The 21,408-nt window shown below is 39.1% G+C and overlaps 1 protein-coding gene and 1 long non-coding RNA gene across 2 annotated transcripts; both read right to left on the bottom strand.

Annotated features, from left to right (window-relative positions):
- Positions 1-5,507: 5,507 nt before the first annotated feature.
- Positions 5,508-9,867, bottom strand: LOC130742596 (uncharacterized). The gene is made up of 4 exons (XM_057594692.1): positions 9,582-9,867; positions 9,356-9,490; positions 6,210-6,296; positions 5,508-6,002 (listed from the first exon to the last, which is right to left on the bottom strand). Exons 1-4 carry the CDS (start codon positions 9,711-9,713, stop codon positions 5,844-5,846), a joined length of 513 nt encoding a protein of 170 aa, XP_057450675.1. The 5' UTR covers positions 9,714-9,867; the 3' UTR covers positions 5,508-5,843.
- A 7,686-nt stretch (positions 9,868-17,553) lies between these two features.
- On the bottom strand, positions 17,554-19,553 carry LOC130742595 (uncharacterized). Its single transcript, XR_009021205.1, has 3 exons — positions 19,266-19,553; positions 18,819-18,942; positions 17,554-18,084 (listed from the first exon to the last, which is right to left on the bottom strand). It is a non-coding gene; the product is annotated as an uncharacterized LOC130742595 (long non-coding RNA).
- Between the last annotated feature and the right edge of the window lie 1,855 nt (positions 19,554-21,408).

Raw genomic sequence — 21,408 nt, 5'->3', positions numbered from 1 at the left:
TAATTTACCTCTTGTTCCTTGTATCATCTGTGACTTGCTTCCAGCCTTAAGTCTCTTTTACTGAATATCAGGTCCCCCACAAGCTTTCAATGTATTTGGATGAATTTGTTCGTATCAAAACTGGGTTGCAGGTATGATAGTGAGATAGTGAATTGATTATAAAGCTGTGTTTATTTGAAAATTTCCTAACTAAGATCATGAATTTCTATGGTGTGAAACAATGACTAGATGAAAAAATCTGTCGGGACTGAACTTTGTAGTATATATTTTCTACTTTATGTAACAGTGTAATAGCTTAAAAAGTTAGATAGTGTGAAAGGGTGTTTTAGCTGGCCACTGACCTAGTGTGAATACATCTCTTATTTAATTTTTTTCCCTATGGGAGCTGTTAAAAGTCATGTGTCTTGCTGTTATTATCAGTTACGAGAGTAAGCATGACTTTCTTATGAAGTTATTCACTATTTGTAGTTTCACATTTCAGATCATCATTCATGCTGGCCTACTCAGAAAGGGTTTATGCTCAGTTCAGGATGAGATCAGTGCAGGTCAACTTGTCATATTTTCTTGTAGAAGGAATGACTATAAGTCTACAATATCTGAAGTTTTTTTTCCCTTCGTTCTCCTAGTGTTTCATAGAATATAGGATATGTGAGTCACCAACTAGTATCATTTAGGTAATTAGCCTAGAAATCTTTAGAAGGAGCCATATGGCCAAGGGACATACAATTTATGTATTCTATGTTTTGCGGTTTGCCAAATATGTTAATTAAAACAAAGAAAACTTCAAGCTCTGCCCGTATTTCCCTTTTTATAATTAAATGAAATTCTTATCTTACATGGCTATATTCTCATACAATGAGTGACACATTCTCAAGTGCAGGTTTAATAGTTTCTGTTGAACTGATGTAGCTAATTTGGTTTAAGTTCTTGAGAGAGTGTGTTCTCAACAACAATTAGTATTTTTAGACAAATTTGTTAAGTGACATGGGTTTTAGTATTGTTTTGTTGTTGGCACATTTGAGTAATTATCTTCTAGAATATGTTAATGTTATTCTGAACATGAGATTTTATGTAATTTATTTCTTAAAAAATGTACTGCAATTTATGCATAGAACAGGTCAAATAAAAAAAAAATCTGGATGTTGCAATTTCCCAGACCATAACCGTGGCAATAGAGTCTACATATTGCCACGGTTAGGCACTGGGCCGTGACAATAAGGTCTCTATTGCCACGGTTAAGCGCGTAGTCGTGGCCATATGTGTACCCTATTGCCACGGTTAAGTACGTAACCGTGGCCATATGTGGATTCTATTGCCACGGTTACACTTGATGACCTGTGGCAATAGGCTAACCAATTGACACGGTTCAACCTTGAACCGTGGCAATAGAGCAATTGCCACGCTCGCTATCGCCACGGTTAAACCGTGGCTAAAGGGCGTGCGGAACCGTGGCGAAAAGCCTTTTCTGTAGTAGTGCCCCCTCCCCCAAACACATTTCACTCATTCAAAATCTCCCTCCCTCTCTCACGCATCCTCCTCCACTGCCTCCGCCTGCCACCGCCATCGGATCCGCCAGCGACACCGCAACGGAGTGGAGTCGTCGCCACCCCCATCGCCACCTTCTGCTGCCAACCACCCAACATTCTTCCCGAAATCTAGGTTCGTTACGCGACCCGACCCATTCTGTTATGGTTTTGATCGCACTTTGTAGATGCGTCTGTGTCGCAGCTTGAAGGTGCGTGTTTAGAATGCACGCACCTTAAGGGTGCGCTTGATACGCACCTTGAAGGTGCGACACAGACGCACCCTGAGAGTGCGTCATAGACCCTTATCTGTCAAAGCTTTTATGCCTTTATGTTTTTGTTCTGTTTTGAGTCTTATGTTTCCAATGTTGGTTCAGATATGGCAAGAACAAAGAATTTGAATTTGCCCCCGGCCAACGAAAGGAGAATCCCCCCATGACATCGGTACGTAAGGAGCGTGAAGCCGCCGCCCTACGAAAGAAAGAGGAAGCACGTAAAAAGCGTGATGAGGTAAGCCGTAAAAGGTGTGCATGTAGTGCAACGACTGCTGCCAGTGCTGTACAGGAGCCTGAGCCTGAACCTGAACCAGTACAGGAGCCTGAAGATATGGTTGATGCAGAGCAAGGTTCTGGTGAAGGAGAGGAGGAGAGTTCTGGTGAAGAGGAGGAGGAGGGTTCTACTGAGGAGGAGGAGGAGGAAGAGGAGGAAGAGGAGGAGGAAGAGGAGGGGGAAGAGGAGGAAGGGGATATTCAAGCGGGTCAAGGTGAGGAAGATGATGATGATGACATATTCTTTCCTAGGGGGCCTTATGACAATACCTTGCTAAAGAGCTTCAAGCAACATATATCACTAGAGGTGTGGAAGCATTACAAGAAATCTGCTGAAGTGCTTGATAAGGGTGTCTTGAAAACCTACCACCATGGGAATGCTATGCTTGGGAATGATAAGGAGAAGCAAAACGATGTGAGAAAATGCTTTTCGACTTATGTAAAGGGAAGGGTTGTGGCTGCTGATCTATTGCCTTTGTTGACATGCAACCTTCCCTCTGTTGACAAGACCATGCTAACATCGTTTGTGGAGAGATGGCAGCCGAAGACATCCTCTTTCCATATGCCATTTGGGGAGATGACCATCACACTGGATGATGTTAGTTCTTTGCTACACATTCCTGTGAAGGGAAAATACTTCACTCTCCTAGTCCTGACTCGTGAGGATGCAACCACTGCATTGTATAAACAGCTTGATGTTACACAAGCAGCTGCTGAAGAGGAGATCCGGAAGTCCTTAGGACCTTATGCTCGTTATACATGGTTGTTGAAAGTGGCCGAGGATATGACTAAGAAAGGGAAGACCAAGAAAGCTGCTAGAGCCTTCTTGCTGCGTTTGGTGGGGATGACGATCTTCTGTGAGAAGACAAACAACAAGGTGGATGTTGCATATTTGGGGATGTTCATGGACTTTGCCATGACATTGGCTTTCCATTATGACCAGCTGAAGGACGCCACGAAGGTCTACACCACTAGCCTTGGAGGATACTTAAATCTGTTTCAAGTATGATTCTATAACTCTTATTTTAGTTAAATTGTAATTAACGTAATTTAATGTATAATGCATCACATTTTGATGTATGAGTATTTGATTGCAGGCATGGATATTTGAGCACTTCCCTGCGTCATTGTTTGATAGAAACCTGAACAGGAAATACAGTGAGAAAGACCCGCGAGCTTCCAAATGGGTCACCAAGAGGGGGACTGTGGACCTGCATGCGAAGAGGCTAATCCTAGATGACCTTAGGGATAACAGTGTTATATGGACTCCATATGACGGGCATAAAGTGGATTGGCCCTTTCGGCAGGAGTGTCTTTACAGTGGGTGGATTCGGCATTCAGACATCATCCGCCCATATCTGCCAGAGCGTGTGTTCAGGCAGTTCCATATGCTCCAGGATCAACCCAATTTACCACCAGCAAACATTCCCCCTGTTGAGGATATTTATGAGAGGTTTGAGAACATGACTCATTGCGTGGCTGCTCAACATACTGACACTCCAACGATAACGCTTCGCTACTTTGAGTGGTACAAGTCAATCTCACACCGCTTTGTGGTCCCTCCTGAAACAAGAGGTCCTGTGGCAGTAACTCTTGTAGTAAGGATCAATAATTTAATGACTAGTTTGATTTTGTTTATGTTACAATTTATGATTATGTTCCTTTGTTGCTTGTAGGATGTTCTCAAACAATTACGGGAGTTGAGTGATATCATAGTTGACTCCAGTGAGACGCCGCAGCGGATCCTCGAGGCAAACTAGCGTATGCGGGATATCATACTGCAGCACTTGGAGTATGGAGGTGATGATGATGACAATGGCAGTGGCAATGGAGTTACACCACATGGTGGTGGTGACCCTGACATAAAGAAGAAAGGAAAATCATCTGAGGTCTCTACCTCGAAGACTAGTTAGGTCTAGTGTTTTAGGATTAATTTATGGATGAATGTATTGAAGACAAATTACTTTTCACATAGGTTGTAGGTTGTGTTAAAAAGACAAATTACTTGTCGTTGACATGTTATGTTATGTTGTGATGTGATTAATTTAGTCTCCAATTGTTGTGTTTTGTATCATTAAGCTGCTATGTTTTTTATCATCTTTTTGTTTTGTGTGATGGTGTTATGGGCCTGTTTCTCTTTTTCCTGAAACGTTTCTGTTGCAGAGTTCACTTGTTCACGCACTCTCAGGGTGCGTGAACATCGCACCATGTAGGTGTTCTTGTCACGCACTCTCAAAGTGCGACATAAGAATCGCACACTCAGGGTGCGTCAGAGTCGTACGCTCAAGATGCGTCACGGACACTCCATGAGAGTGCGATATGTTATAAAAATGTATGTTCTAACACTAACTTTATGGTCAGGGTCCCTGTACATTACAGAAGTTCTGAATTAATCGCACTCTTAGGGGGCGTCTTAGACGCTTCTCCAGGGTGCGTCTTAGACGCTCCTTGGAGCAGCGTTTAGGACGCACCCTGAGAGTGCGATTTGCAACTCGAAACCAAAAACGGATCTGAAACAGAATCATCAGAAACATATCCTTTATTCATAATTGTTTGATGATACATTACAAAATTTTCCAACATACAAGTACAATGACCCCTAGACCCCCCTAACCCTAGTACTTGACATATACAAGTACAATGACCCCTATATGGGATACAACCAAGAGGAGGCAGTCTTCTTCTTCTTCAGGTCTCTTTCTTGGCTTCTGAGGTCCTTTTCATGTCTTATGCTCCTCGGCATTCCGGATGGATCCAGTGCAGCCACCTGAGCCTGGGTGAGCCTTGATGTTTCCATCACAAAAAGGAGACGCCAGAGGACATTTTCTACTGGAGCGTGGACCTATTTTATGTAGCAACTTTGAGTACTTTGAACAAGCAAGGATGAGCAAGGATGGTCACCCCTACATTAGCAACTTTGGCACTCTGAATTTGAAATTTCACTTTTAAAGTACTCAAAGTTGCTAATGTTGGGGATTACATCCAGATAACCCCAACCACTCAAAACCCCCTAAACCAAAAGAATAACATTAAACACAAGACATAAGAAAAGCATAGAAGAGGAGGGGAGGAAGAAGAGAGATTTTGTGTGAAAAATGAAGGATTGAGAAGCCCTTTTTATAGAGCTGCGGTGCCCTAGGTTGTAACGACGCACTTAATAACTCATTTAATGAGTTTTACCGGTTGTTGACTCTTGGTCAATGGCCGGTGCGTTTTTAACGCACTCTCAAAGTGCGTCACCAACGCACTCTCAGTATGCGTTCGTGTCGCACTCGGAAAATGAGGTTCAAACTGCGACCATCACGCAATTTAAAGGTGCGTTCGAAAGGGGTAATTTCAGGTTTCAGAAAATTCATTCGGTCTGAATAGCTGTGGGGGGTCTGAATAACAATTCCCTAAAAATTATACAGGATTTGTTTTCTGCCAATCACTTGACTAGTGTGAAGAGTGGCAGAATTTTATTTTTTGGAGGAGATAAAAAAAAGTAAATCATCCAAAGGCCTGAAAACTCTGTTAGCTGGTGGAACTTGTCCATAGAGAGCAGAGCGATATGTATTCTGCAAAAAAAAATTATTTACAGGTTCGTGTCAGACTAACTAATGCCCCTCAACACATCTAAATATGTTGCTTTTAGATCTGTGATTTCTCTCCATCTCAGTGCTACTCTTATGCAATTATATCAATTTATTTCCAAACCAAAAAGCTGCGGTTCTAGTGAAATTCAACGATTTCTTAAGGTAAATCTCCGCGCAATGCTGAATGATTGCAATAATCAATTGGATTTTGATTTTTTATCTTCACTGGTATGAGTGTGTCTGAAGTTTAGAACGCCAGCAAGTCCACGTGCTCTAGCAAGTTGATCCAGTTCCTCAAGCTTATGTTCAAGAAGTTCAATTTTTCTAGCCATCTCTTCATTCCTTGTCTTCATTTCCTGCAAAGTAACAAAAATATTAGGACATCCCTTCCTCCCCCTACATGAGGCCAAAAAAGGCATTTAAACCTCCATCATTCATCACATTCAGAGAGAATAGATTGATTACAAGACCAAGATTTACTTTGCTTCTATGAAATCCCTACATAATCAACCTTCACAGCAGATAATCCAAAACGGAGAGAAAAGTCAAGGCTAAAAGATAACCTGTATCTCCTGTCTTCGTGCTTCTTCCTTTCTTGCTTCTGATCTAGAACTTCTTTGCACCTCAAAGATGACAGCAGCTCCTGCAACCTGAATAGGACATCAAATTATAATCTTAAGACGACCATTGAATAAGAGCCAAAATCTTGCTAAGTGGTACATGTTAGAAAGTCTCAGCATGCAATTAATCTTGTAAGCAAGAACTGGAAACAAAAGAAAAGGCTATGAAAGTCTTAAATTATCAACCGAAGATCAAATGGATAATTTGACAAATAGAAAACCTGTCAATTCTACAAATTCTAGGAAGCACTTCTTATATATATTATCAAGAGAAATGCTAGACAGCACTAACTTTTTCAGCAGAGCTTTTTCCTCCCAGGACCATAACAATTAAGAATGTTATGGTGGGGAACAGTTAGACGAGATAAAATACAATTAGTAATTTAATCATAGGAGAGGAAGTTCTGGTAACTTTGACTGTAGAAAAGATAGTAGAATCTCATTTTAGGTAATTTGGGCATGTGTTAAGAAGCCCTGCACAAGGATCAGTAAGAAGATCACAACCATATGGAGGAGATGACAGGTAGTTAAATAGTTAGAGGTAGAGGGAGACCAATGAGAACTAAAAGCCAAAGTCCAAACCATTAAGAGAACTTAATACATGATTAGGCATTGTCGCATGGTATAATCCATATAGCCAACCCCACCAAGTGAGAAAAAGGTATGACTATTATTGTTGTAACTGTGAAATGACTCACGTGACTCTAATTAAACTAATATATAAGAATTCATAGCATTTCATAAATAGATTAAAGTTTTGGCAAAGATGGTTCTTCACAACAATAATTATACACTGGCATGAACCAAGTATTCCATAAGATTAAATTGTTGGGTAAAGGCACATGCATGCTTCATATCTAACTTACCTATGCAAGAGCCATTTGGCTTGAAGGATCAAACTTTAAACCACATGTTCATTGAGAATCTAATATATACCATGACACGAACTAGTCTCAAATGCTCAAGTTGTGGGGCAAGCCAGATTAATGGTTTTATGTCGAACAATAGTAATATGTTCATAATCATTTAGTGAAAAACCACAACAAAAAGTTGGTAGCACAAAATGGTCATATCCAATTAAATCAGTGCAAAATTCTACCAATGAAGGAGACAATTTTTATAACGACCAAGACACATAACATATGCATCAACTCCATGGTTTTGTCGTTAGTACTTGTACAGTCTAACGGCTCTACAGCTAATAATGCTCTTGCAAAAAGGTCTTCTGGCGATTTCCCCAAATCAAAGCAAAACCACAAGAAAAGTGGAATTTTAATTTTGAAAAAAAAGAAAATAATGAGATTGTTGGAAAAACTATAAATAGGGTAATTATGAGTGTGACTAGGCCCCTGTTTGGATGTGGACTTATATGAGCTTAATAAGTTCCAATAAGTGCTCTTCGGTTTGCATCCAAATGGGTTGTAGTAGGTGTTGTATATTATTGTGTTTATATTTATTGTAATGACAGTAACTGTAAATCCTATATTTATGCGTGTATATATTATCCTTCACTGTATAATTGAGACACATAATTCATTCTACATCTCATGTTGCTACAGTGTTATCAAATAGCGGCTATTGCGGCGCTACGCCGCTATAGCGGACCGGATTTTTGGCTAATCGTGATGCCGCTATTGCCCACTATAGCGCGCTATTCCTGCTATTCACCGCTAAATAGCGACCAAAATAGCGGATTTTTGGCTCACCACGATCGCGATTTGACAACACTATGTTGCTATCATTCTCAACTTGGTATCAATAGTCTCACGAGAGGCAACTCTTATTTATGATTACGAGGTGGACAATGTCCACCTGTGCAAACTCTACCCCCCTGAAAAATGTTTTAATTTCCATCTCCAATTTCAGACCCGAGCCACCATCTTCTGCAGCCGCTAATCTCATCGGCAGCTTCACCTCATCCAGATTGGCTGTTTCCCTGTAGACCCATTTTCACCACAAGCTCCATGCGCTCTCATGCGTGTTTTTCATTGAGGCGCATTATCTAATACATAACCGCTATTCTCACCTCATCATCCCCATCCAAATATTTTGTTGGTTTGGGCGTCCCGGGCCTCTTAACTCATGGGCTTAGTTCCACTCCCCACTGTGCACTAATGCATCACCATTACATATAATGTTCTCTAACGAATCAAACTAATGACTTTTAATCAAGTACGCAAGGAGAGTCAAAGATGATCCTTGACATCTCCACAGTTTAGTTAGTAATGTCTTTTATTTTGTTCAAAGATCAAGTAAAAAAAAAATTGATCTAGGATAAAAATGGCATTATTATCTTACAGAGAGACTAATGCAAACATCTGGGGTTGAGGGCTTGTACGGTAATACAAATATCTATCTATATAGAATAATTGCGAGCTGTTGTGATAAGTTAAAGAAACTCTAGCATTGTTGTTCCTGACCGAGAATCCAGTCCCCAAATCCCAAGGCCAGCATCAAAGTCTGATCCAACTAATCTTACTACCCGAATGGTCCAATCAACCTTCCCTCCAATCAATCTTCCGTAACAATATGGAAGCTTGGGGAGCATCACCTATATGATCAATCCTATGAGTTGGTGTCCATAATCCATGTACCCCAGCAACAAAATGCTCTACCGCCATTGTTGACACCATGCCTATACACATCCCAGCAGCTCCACCATGTAAACACAACTTCCAAGTTCCAGCACAATTCCCCCTTCATTAACCAGACCTGGGGTCAAATTGCATTTACAGGCAACATTCCTTTACCTCTCACCCTCCACCCCTCATCTAATTCCAGTACTAGGAGTAGGAGGAACATTAACATCCCTCCCGGAACAAGACCTAGTTTTTCCAGATTGAAAACCAAAATAGCATCTTGGATTCAGGAACAGAACAAGTGTAACACTCAGCAATTGAATTAACAAATAGCATTGACACAGTAAAACACACAAACAGGTAGAAGGCATTCCAGTTTCATCTAAATCCAACACACCGACACGCAAAAGTTGAAATAACAAATAGCATCAACACAGTCAAAAACACAAACAGGTAGAGTGCATTTCAGTTTCATCAACAAATAATCTTAAAGCAGTATCAGGGTATTACTGTGAACACAAAGAGCTCCCCAAGCATGTCAGCAGCAGCTTGAACAGCCTTCTCCTCATTCAGCGGGCGAATCGCAGCATCAGTTGTATTACCATAAATGCGTCTCTGCATTCTCGTTGAGAATCTATGATTGGCCTGTGACAACAAAACCCCACCATGTAAATAAATCACTGTGTGTGAATCACCCACCAGAGAAATGAAGAAAAAATCACAGAAAGGAAAGAACCTGGGCAATGCTGATGATGAAGGTTCGGAACTTTGGGTGGTAACCTGCTTCTTTCTTGAGCCTGTTTGCGATGGGTTTGCACGCAGTTTTCAAAGCAAGCGTTCCTAGCTTCACTAGTGGAAGCACTACCATTTTTCTCTCTTTAAAGCTCCAGTGATTTTTTTTTCCGAATAGCTACGAAATTAATAGGAAATCAAGTGTGTCACAGTTCTTGTGATCGATGATCGAATATCTGCATATCTTGCTCAACAAGAACATGATGGTATCAACTAGCTCGATTATTCCAACTGCGTATGGCTTGCAAAAGTAAAGGAAACCAAAGTTTTTTTTTTTTTTTTTTTTTTTTTTTGTAGAAACCAAAGTATTGTTTTGTTTTGTTTTTAATTTTGTCATAATTTTTTTTTGTAAAATTTTTTTAAGGTTTATAACTCATTCAATATCCAAAAGGTCCCCTAAAAAAATAAAAAATATCCAAAGGGTTGTCCAACACACTTACAATATATCATCATACTTCGACAAAAAAAAAGATCATCATACACATTAAATGAAGAAAATTAGGTTATAAGCTCAATCTAACTTACAAAGACAGCCCATTAACACTTAAGTATATGACTCCTAAGAAACATCTAAACTGAGTTAGATTTAAGGGAGATTAAGAAAAATCTTGCAAGTACAACCCATGAATTAGGCCCATGACACTGAGCCCATGAAAACTGGGCTAGACAAACCAAGCCTTCAAGGTCTCCAAGCCCTAGCCATCTAGGGTAGCGAAACAGTGGCAGTGGCGGACGAAGAACAACTGCGGCTCCAAAGTTCAATCCAAAGAAGATATGTTGCAAACAGAAGTGAAAATGTGATATTGAAAGCTTTACATATCACATCTTCTACCTTGTCGGCTTTGCTGGCGATAATCTCTGCTACAAGGTTATTATCAACACAGGTGTTCAACACCTTTACAACAGAGGACAAACCCTGCAACAGACCAGATCTAGAAGAAAGAGAAGATGAGACCAAGGTACTGTCTTGAACGATGGAAGCCGTAGTTGGTGGTGGAAGTCACGGTCGTGGCACTGGAGGAAGCAACAAAGAAAATACTTTTGAAGAAACAGAGGTGGTTGTGGTCTTGAGAAAAAAGCCATCAACTGAACTGAAATGCAATAATATAACACAAGAAAGGGGGTTTGAATTGTGTTCTTATAAAACTTTCATTTTCAAACGATTATAAGTTTTCAAAACGTTTTCGCAATCGTTTGGTGCAGCGGATAAAAGAGCAGAAAGATAAATGATAAAGACACAAACGATATATTTTGGTTCACCCACAAACGATGAGGTTACGTCTAGTCTTTGGCTTAACCAAGATTTCACTAAGCAAGTATCAAGGACTTCTCCTACACCAAGTATTAAACAGGACTTCTCCCAACCAAGTATTCGACAGGACTTCTCCCAACCAAGTAGTCTACAGGACTTCTCCTAACAAAGTATTCTACAGGATTTCTCCTAACTGAGTATTATTAAGGACTTCTCCTTCACCAAGTATTATACATGACTTCTCCTAACAATCTTTTTCAAGCTCGTTTGCTTCTACAAGGTTCTCTTCTCACAAGAGGGACATTAGAAAATTATGAGCACAGGAACTACAAAGTATTGGAAGGTTATCAACTACAAGGTTATCAATAACACATGTGTTCAACACCTTTAAAATAAGGGGACAAACCCCGCCGCAAACCAGATATGGAAGACATAGAAGATGAGACCAAGTTACGCTCTCGAACGATGGAAGCTGCAGTTAGTGGTTGGTGGTGGAATTCACGGTCGTGGCACTGGAGGAAGCAACAAAGAAAATACCATTGAAGAAACAGAGGTGGTTGTGGTCTTCAAAACAAAGCCAGCAACTGAACATGGAGATGACAGCGACAGAGGATACGGTCGAGGCACATGCGATGGTGGAGACATGGAAATGATGATGGAGGCACATAAGCTGCAGCACGGTGACAACAGCGGCAATGGGTGGGTGGAGGTGGGCGGAGTGGACTATCGGTAGCAATAGAAAAGGGGAAACTAAACTAAAAAAATAAGAAGAAAAACCCACTTATTGGGTAGCAAATCCACCTAATGCAGAAGAGAACCCACCTATTATGAGAGAAAACTACCTACCAAGAGTAAGAGAAGCCTCCATGGAGGAGGAGGAACCCTCCCTAGAGATAGCCCTCAATGGGGGCTGGCGGCTCCCTGTCTTTGGTTTGCCTTCAAACCCTAGAAGAAACTTTTTTGTTTTGTCATAATTATTAGTAGTCCTTTTTGTCAAAGTAAATTCATTGAATAACAGCTGAGCCCAAAAGATCTAACCGAAAAAAAAATGATCTTATAAGAATGTTAACTGAAAAAAGCTGATACTACAAGGCCCAAGAGATCTAACCGAAAAAAAGTAGGTCTGCCAGCAGTTTCTAAGTACAACACAACGTTGTAAAAGGTGTCAAAATCCTTCTTCTTTATCCATGTTAAACTTAACGTGAAAATTCTAGCTTCTCAGTTGATATCTTGAGATATGTGAAGCCACGTTTGTGTTCTTGAAAAAAAAATGTACTAAAGGAACTCTTTAGATGTTAAGGCAAAAAGAGTTGAGAAGTCAAAACAAGATCTAACCTTTCCTCTCCCCTCTCCCTCGAATTCTTCAGTGTCAAATATGAGTTGTCTAAATCATCTAAAGTTAATTTTTTGTAAGATCATCATCGTTTTAGGTGATCTAGTAATATTTAACACGTGTCATGAGCTGAAATTTCATATGACACGTGTCAAAGCCACTTAAACTATGAGCGATTTTACGTCATATTTACTTAGGGTGAATTACACAAAGTATATACTAATAATGATTATTATAAGAACTGATAAGTAAATAAAGATTGATAAGTTATCGATCTTTCTAATTGTTATAAAAAAGTTAAAATAATGATTGCTGGGTGGTCAGGGTTATTACATGGGTTGTAGCTCACATGGTTGAGCTAAGGGTAATTACAGGGGAATGGTCAGGGTTCGAACCCCGAGGAGGGATAGCTTGTACTAATTTACTAACAACTAACATCGGAGGGGCTCGACGGCGGCCCGCGGCGACAGCAACATGGAGGGAGAGGCGGACGGTGGGGAGCTAGACGACGAAGCTGGTGGTGGCTCAGACGGAATTCACGGGAGAAGGAGGAGGTGCTTTTCGGTGTTCATCGATGAGTTAGCAGAGAAGAGCGATTACCTTCAGCTCCGTGATCTTTGCTCCAAATATGGTAAGGTTATCAACCTCTTTGTTCAACGACAGAGAAAGGTTGGAAGAAATTGGCGCTTTGGCTTCGTCAGATATGGGGTTCGTGAGCAGGCTTTGAAGGCGATTGAGGGGTTCGATGGGCTTAAATTAGGCAAAACTTATCTATCAGCTTCTATGGCCAGGTTTCCTAAGGTTGAAAATTCTGTTTCAGACAAGAATCATGTTGATTCTCAGAGCAGTTCAGAACAGGGGAAGTGGTCCTTTGCGTTGGGGCAACAATGGAAGGTAGGCACTCCTTCTACCCTTCTGTCCTGGCGTGATACTGTCTTGGGGATTAAAAAGGTGAGCAACTCATCTTCCTTCTCCAAGGATGAGTTGAGGATGTTTGAAAATACTGGGAGATTTGCTGTTCAGAATTTTAGAGTTCCGGATTTGGTCCTCTTTCCAGAGATTTCGGGTTCAGGTTTGGATAGTGATGTGAGAGAGTTTAAAGGAAGCGTTGGAGTGCAAGATGGTCAGCTCATGGATTCTGCTAGGAAGGCTCGATGGTGTAGTGGTGTGTTAGAAGCGAGTGAAGCGGTAGATGCGGTGGTAGTGCAGAATGGTGGTTCTCTTGCTGCTGTTCTTTCAGTGGGGCAGGGGTTCTTGGAAAAAGGGTTGCTTTCTTTCCTTATTCAGGGTCCCTCGGCTGGAAGGTGGAGCAAATTCCTCCATTGCGATGATGTCCCGCGCCTACGCTTTAGTTTTCTTGCTGCCCCCTCTTTTTTGTCGTTGATGGTGGGGTTAAGGAATTCGATTTTTCCGAGGACCTCCCCTTCTGCAGGTGTGAGGTTTGGGTGTGGGCTTTTGGAGAGCGTCGAGTCTTCTAAGTTGGTCGCTTCTGGTTTTAGTGCAGCTTTCGCTGAAGCTTCTCTGCCGCTTCAGGTAGACCCGCTGGTTCTGCCAGAGTCTCACCTTTCTTCGAGTTTGGTTCCTGTGGTTGGGGGTGCGGAAGATGCAAGTTCTTCACTTGAGGAGGGGCCTTCAGCAGAGGTTCCAGTGCAGCAACCTCGCCGGCGGGGGCGTCCTAAAAAGTTTCCCCCTTGTCAGAGACCTACTGTTCTGCCTTCGGTACTTGAGGAGGTTCAGGAGGATCTTCTCGCCTCTACACCCTTGGCGTCGGAGGCTCCAGATCAAGCTAGTGGAGGGCGTTACTTCACGCGATCGAAAAAGACCTGGCTTGTTGGTAAAGTCTTGGGGCTAGAGTTTGAGGGGAATGACATTGATGCTGTTCGAGGTCTGGAAAAGGTATACGAGGAACACTTTATGTCTTGATTTATTTTGTTCCTATAGGGCTATGATTGTATAGTCTTAGGGTCTTCTTTTTGGCTTGTATCCCTTCCTTGACTTGGTCTGAATTGCTTTTTTATTTACTGTCAAGCTGCCTCGTTTTTATTGGGGTTGTTCTCTCTCCTTAAGGGTCTTGTCCTTAAGGGTTTTTTTGTGGATAATAATATATAATCCTTTATATTTCAAAAAAAAACATTTGCTTATAAAAAAAAATGATTGCTAGACATGCAAAAATCTTGGACATCCAACAAACAAACATGTTAGTGGTGGTTTTTAATCATCATAAATTTTGCGGAGGTAAAAAACAATCACTAACATGTATGTATGTATTTAGATGACGAGAGATTTCCGTATATCTACATATCCCTACTTATAAAGACACTCTTTCACTTTTATTTTAGACTAAAACCTAATTCCCGTCGCAGATAGATGCTCCAATTATTAATTTAGCCATTCAAAATGCTTTTTTTTTTTATTCGTAAGTTATCATTGAGAACGAATGAGAACCTTTTTTTTTCTCTTCCGAAAGCTAATTTTTGTATTCAGGAAGTTCAAGTTATGTAAGTGCAGAAAAAAAAATACCCTACTAGAATTTGAACTTTCAAAAGTTAAATTTTTGCCTTCTTGAATTTCAAAACAAATACACTTCAAGAACACAAAAATTTAGTTTCGAAAAGTATATTTGTTTTGTACTTTGAGAAATCCAACTTCCACAAGCTAAATTTCTGTGTTCTTACACTTATGGAACTTTAATTTCCGAAAGCTATATTTGTGTGTTCCGAAAGTGCCAAACAAATACACTGACCACATAAACTTACCTTCCATATTTGTTTGTATTTTCGGCACTTGAACTTTCAGAAACCAAATTTTTGTGTATCTAAATTTAAATTTTGGAAATGCAAAACAAATACACGAACTTCCGGAACACAAGACTTAGCTCTGGAATCCGTAAGTGCATTTATTTTTCACTTCGGAAATTGGACTTTCGTAAGCTAAATTTCATCTTTTGGAAGTTTAAGTTTCGGAAGTGCAAAATATATCAACTTCTTGAACACAAAATGTAGCTTTCGAAAATTAAATTTTCGGAAATGTATTTGTTTTGCACTTTTAGAACTTGAACTTCTGAAAGCTAAATTCTTTTGTTCTGAAAAAAAAAAAATTAACTTCTGAAAGTTGAAACTTCAAGCAATTTTCGAAGTCAATTAAGGGTATTTTAGGCAAAATTTATTGTGGATGTCCAAACATCATTTGAATGGTGTGTGAAAAGTATCCCTAAATATTTTTCTTAATATGCAATACTTTGAACATAACAATATTTATATTTTTGTTGAATGAATTAGGCGAAAGGACTGAATTTTTTTGTCTCCAACTAGAATGAATCCCGTGCGATGCACGGGTACTTGTTATTTTTTAAATTCAAATCTTAGATTTATCATTTATGTGTGACAATATAGAAAAAATATAAACTTCCTACTGGAGGTGGGCGAAGGTGGGGCCGAGAGGGGTTGTGGAGTGTGGAAAAGGAGGGGTTAAGTGGTGGTTGAGGAGGTTGAGTGGAGAAGGAAGAAGGAGTACTGAGGAGAGAATGATTAAAAGTTATTAATTTTTTTTTAAAGAAGTGATGTGAAAAGCAATGAAAAGTCCATGTGAATGGATCATGTAAACATGAAATTTAGAATAATAATGAGAATGATTCAACCTGAATGGAACATGTAAGTAATATCACCTATTCTCATTTGAATTTAGAAAAAATTGTCAACTATAAAAAATCATTAAAAAAATTCTAAAGACCTATTTGGATATGTTGGGAATCTGAAACATATTTAACCATATATATTAATTATCATTTGAAATATATAAGCTAAAAACATGTAATATAAATCATTCTTCCGAAACATAAATATCTTATCAAATAGATTAAAAAAATCTTATCAAAATGATCACAACTAAAAATGTAGTTAAATACATGTTTCACCATACCAAGGATATATCATATATCAGTTTTTTTTATATCTTTTTTCCTTTATAACACTACACCACACCAAAAAAAAGTGATTGTCATGTGCCAATAATCCAGATTTAAGGGTGAAAAAGATTATAATTTACAACAACTATTAATTTTTCACGTATTAAATAATTTTCTCGACACTTAATCCAATCTGGTGTAGATTTCCAAGTTCCCATGTAAGTTCTAACTATAAAAGAAAATGAACAAACAACAAACAGTGAATCTAGAACTTGTACACGAATATTTTGAGCACAATACTATCTTGGCAAAAGGCATATAAATATGAGTAAAGGTTAATGGGTTACATTATATGAATGAGATTATATAATCTATTGACATGTAACCATTTACAATCAGAAAAGAAAAATAGGAAAAATTGCTCATTGAATCCAAAGTAGTTTACTTGGCTGCAACTCTTCACCTGACACTCGTGTCCCATTCCCATTTTTTTGTGAACCTTGGAACAATCTGCTTATATATACAAAATCGTCTAGTATAATTTGAAGATAGATATGTCAAACTGGTTTGTCCTTGGTATGCGAACTGTATATGATTTCTTCCGCATAGTTCAAATAATCATCAAAGTTTTGTAGTCCCTCATTAGAAAAAGTAATTGACACAAATAATTTATAAGGGAAGACACTGCTAATGCATGTCGGAACATATATACCATTCAGGATGTTAAACAGATATCTCCGTGACAACAACGAAACTGGTGATGAAGTGTACCTTCAACGTGATTCTGGATAAATAACGCAGTAGAAAATCCCAATTTGTGATTCAAGTGTATATTAAGAGCCTCAATGAGTAACTGAAACAGAAGCAGTTGCTTTAACATGATTCAATTATGAATTTCTCTATAAAGGATCAGTAACAGCTAAACTCAGTTCATAACTTGATCAATTAGCCATTGGAATTGGGGTAGGAACTTAGTACTGAACGCTTTATCTTTTTCTTAGATAGAGACTGGGAGTCACTATAGCAATGCTATAGCGTCCTTGGACACCACATATAGTTGTGCTCAGAACACAACCTCTGCTTCACTTTTGCAATAAATCAAAAGATATCACCAAAGTAATAACTTTGAAAGAAAGAAAGAGGAAACGTGAGAGTAGCGGAGTTATGAAAAGTGACCTGATAAGGACAAGAGCAGGTAAAAATTTGTTCATGAGGCAAACGTGTGAACCAAAATCAATTAATTTAAAACGGAAATTCATGTGGACTAATGTCTTAGCATTGCAAGTCTCAATCTCCGAAAAACACAGCAACTTGTCACCACTTACAGGAACGTATCCAGTGGACAACTATATATTACTTAGTTTTCTGGTTCAACACAATTAATACTAACTAAAGCACAAGTAGCAGTAACAGTGTGCTCTATGATGAACACAATGAAAACTCCATGTTTATACAATATCAAAATTGGAGACATGAATATATGTGTGGGTATATAAGAAGCTTACAGCACCAGTTGTGCAAAAATGTTATCCTTCCTTTGTAGCTTAGGGTCTAATAACTACTTGGTATCATTGGGCTTTATCCAAAGAATCCAAAAACTTTCATCATTACTGTCATTATGAAATTTGCCAGCCTACATATTACAAATAAAGAAAGACAGTCAATTTAGTAACCCCTTATCCTACCCAAATCAAATCTTTTCTCCTACTTGAGAAATTAAATAGTCGAAATCAAAAGAAACCCACAATCAGGAAAACAAAAAACAAAACAAAAAAGTTCACAGTTATGTCTAGATATATAGCCTTAAATCCACTTAATAACTCATGTTCTTGCTTCATCCATCTTCTAACTCCTAACACTGAACCTCAATACAATAACTTGCAGCAACTAAAGCAAAGGTGTAGTGGAGGTGCCTTCAAGTTGAAACATGGCCCATGGCATCAATAGAGGTTTTTATGCTGCAAATAGTAGAACTAATAGTCAAAGAGATTACATAATCACAAAACCATGAAACACATGAAAGGTTTCGGCAGACTTAAACCGAATGAAATGCAACCCAGACATTCTATATATTCTCCCATGTAAGGACATAACTTAGGGTGACTCACCCTCTATGACAGCAAATCAAGCAACCCAAAATCTAGAATTTCATCCTAAAAAAATTTCTCTGTATCTCCTCACCAAAAATAAAACATAAGCTAATTAATTTTCATGTGTAACATCTTAGATGCTGGAACTACAAACTCAAGCTCAAGCTCCTTGATCTTAGGACACTTCCACGGTAACAATTGATAGGTAAGGAGAACTTACTACATTAAGCTAATTAATTTGCTCCATAAGTATAAAGAAGATCATTTCTTAAACCTTCTTCCCATCGCAAGTCATCAACAACTAATGTAGCAATAACTTGCACCTTATTGAACTTCAATCTTTCCTATAACAATCTAACATTGAACATAATGATATTAAAAATATATTCAGGCTACACAATAGAGTTAAAAATGTCGCTTCCCTGAGTTCTCAATTGTCAATTATTCTTATTAATGTTTAGATATTGATATTTGGAACTATATGGGTAAATAAAAAGTCAAGAAATATAAAAGATGAATCGAGATGAAACCAAAGAGATGGAATAACTATCAAACTCTGGGACATGACAAATCCAGTAACCTAAGAGAAAGTTATAACAAACCTGGATACTAAATACAAATTCCAAAAGAACATACATGTCTGCATCCCTTTTTCCAAAACACTTCAAATTCAGCAGGAAGTCCTGGAAATTGCTTAGTATATCTAAGTACAGATATAGCCCCTACCTGAGATCAAGAATCAAACTTCAAAAGTTATGAAAACTACCATGCACACGAAATCCAAGATAATATTATCGAAACCGTGAAGGCAACCTTAAATGAGTGTTTCAACGCAAAAGAAAACAGCTAAAATGCAAGTCACATAAAATATATTATTTCTAGGAAAGTTCTTATAGGATTAGTCAAAGAGGGCTTTCAGAGGAAGACGCAAAACACAATGGCAAGAAAAAGGGGAGATTTTTGCTCAGGACTCAGGAAATGCAACAATCCAAAATCGTGAGCTGTAGGCCTGTAGTAGTATGATGTAGCCCGTCGGAGACACCGCCTACCTTCCTATTAACAGATCCTCCTCGGCGGCATAGATGTCAACTCCCAACTATCTAAACCCACATGCTACCTTGTCCATGGACATCTCAGAACCACTATATATCCATCTCTCTTCAATCCAGTTTCTGGAAGGTGAGACTCCTCTTCTTTGCCAACATCTCCAATCTCCTTTTAAGTGAGAGATTTCTTCATCATTGGGGTTGAGTGACAATTTCACATTGTTTGGTTGAGTGGAAAAATGGGTTTCATGGTTGAGTGTATAAAGCGGTACAGAGTAGGTACCTTTTTCTCTGTAACTATTTAAAAAAGAAGCCTAAAGTAAGGACTGACATTTATACCTAACCATTACACTTTATTATCAAACAATTCAATCTCTGCGAACCACATCAGTAAATAACGATGCACATGACACTTGAATTACATGGAGTAACTCTTACTGTATACCCACGCAACACCAAATAAAATCCGCTATCTACAGTACCGTACAGTAACCTCGAGCCTTCCCTTGATGTAGTTGTTATTGATTTGTATATCATTCTCTGTTTTGTCGATAAAATTTGGACATGTCAATTAAAAATGAACATGTAAGTTTTTAATTGACTTGACAAAGTTTAATTGGTGAGCCATGAAATTGAACCATTATGAGAACAAAAGATTGTGATAATAGTACGACACAACTCATATTAATTAAATGGACCGAAATGTTGCACGGGGTTCCTACAAAAGTTTGAGTAGAGTTCAGGTAGCTGCATTATGGAGTTCCATACTACCAACCTGCTTAATGCGATCAAACCCATGTAATTAACTCAAGCGACCCTTAGTTTGGGTCACCCCTAACTAGTCCAATTAACTATGTCAACTATCCTAGGAATCCTTCTAACTATGGCAACTATGAGAATTAACTATGGCAGCTTAATTTCGATCATGCAATCCTCCTTTCCTGAAAGGGGCCACTTGACAAACCAGGAACTTGGTGGAATGTTTTCATACAATCCTCCTTTCGACAGGGCCGGTCCCGACATTTTGGAGGCCTTGGGTTAATAATAAAAGTGGACCCCTAAATTTTTTTTTGGAGAAAGTTTAATAGGTACACTAAACCAAAAAAAGGCCTTTTACAGCGCTTTAGACCTCTAGCCGCTGTAAAATAGTATACAGCGGTACAAAGCGCTGTAAAAGATGGACTATTTAAAGCGCTTTTTAAAAGAAAAACGCTGTAAAAAGTATTCGAATTTTTTTTTGAGGCCCCTTCTTTTTGGAGGCCCTGGGCTGTGGGCCTGCTTGCACAGGCCCATGGCCGGCCCTGCCTTTCGATTATATTTTCTGCATCCTTGCTGTTTAACTGTTTAAGTTCTGGCCTTCTAAACACCCTAAATTATATCATACTATCTTTAATTTCGGCATGACTTTAAACAAGTAGTGATAGAATTTGGTGGAATGTTTCATGGTGTGATTTTTAAAACATGGGTTGTATGGTGTATTTCATTGATTGGCATGGGATGTGCTATAATTGGCAGTCCACTGAATTTGAAATAGGTTGAAAAGCAGTTTCTGGCAGCTTTAATAGCCAAAAGCTGTCATTTTAATTATACAAACAATTTGTGGCAGTTTCTAACCCCATAGATTGTTTCATACATCGAGTAAATAGCGTCGGCCAGACCAACGTCAAAGTTGATAAATTAGCATTAGTCGCATCGACGTTAAAAAAAGATACATTAGAATCGTCTTCTTGTCAATTAATTAGCGGGCAACTAGAGTCAACTTTACTAACGCTAATTTTAGTGTCGACCCATTAGCCCATGCTAGCAATTAGCTTCAACCCTTAAACGTCGAGACCGATGCGTGACTCGGCTGAACGCGGTTGAACACCCAATCATTCTGGAGGCGCCAAATAGCCCAAAGAGGTGTAGCAAGGAACCTGGGCTAGTCCACATCCAAAGCAACCTCCCGTGCTCTAATGTATACTAGCTAACCTTTATATTCTTGCCAATCCTTCCTAAAGAACGTCAGTGAGACCTCGTTCCTCCCCAGAGACTGTTAGGACGGAGAGACAAAACTGCAATCCCTAAAGAGATAAGGTAATCTTCCTGATAAGCAGCACAAATAGGACACTTTGCGGAATCTCGATATGTGGTTGTTGTTGCTGGA

The sequence above is a fragment of the Lotus japonicus genome, chromosome 3 (genome assembly GCF_012489685.1).
Source record: "Lotus japonicus ecotype B-129 chromosome 3, LjGifu_v1.2".
NCBI classification, from domain to species: domain Eukaryota; kingdom Viridiplantae; phylum Streptophyta; class Magnoliopsida; order Fabales; family Fabaceae; genus Lotus; species Lotus japonicus.
This window is presented reverse-complemented; position numbering and strand designations above follow the sequence as displayed.

Excerpts from the sequence above, each read along its gene's own strand:
- LOC130742596 (XM_057594692.1), bottom strand. The coding sequence starts at position 9,713 with ATGGTAGTGCTTCCACTAGTGAAGCTAGGAACGCTTGCTTTGAAAACT. Across the intron at positions 6,297-9,355 it reads GGGAGCTCTTTGTGTTCACA|GTTGCAGGAGCTGCTGTCAT; the intron begins GTAATACCCTGA and ends TGTCCTATTCAG. Across the intron at positions 6,003-6,209 it reads CACGAAGACAGGAGATACAG|GAAATGAAGACAAGGAATGA; the intron begins GTTATCTTTTAG and ends GTTACTTTGCAG.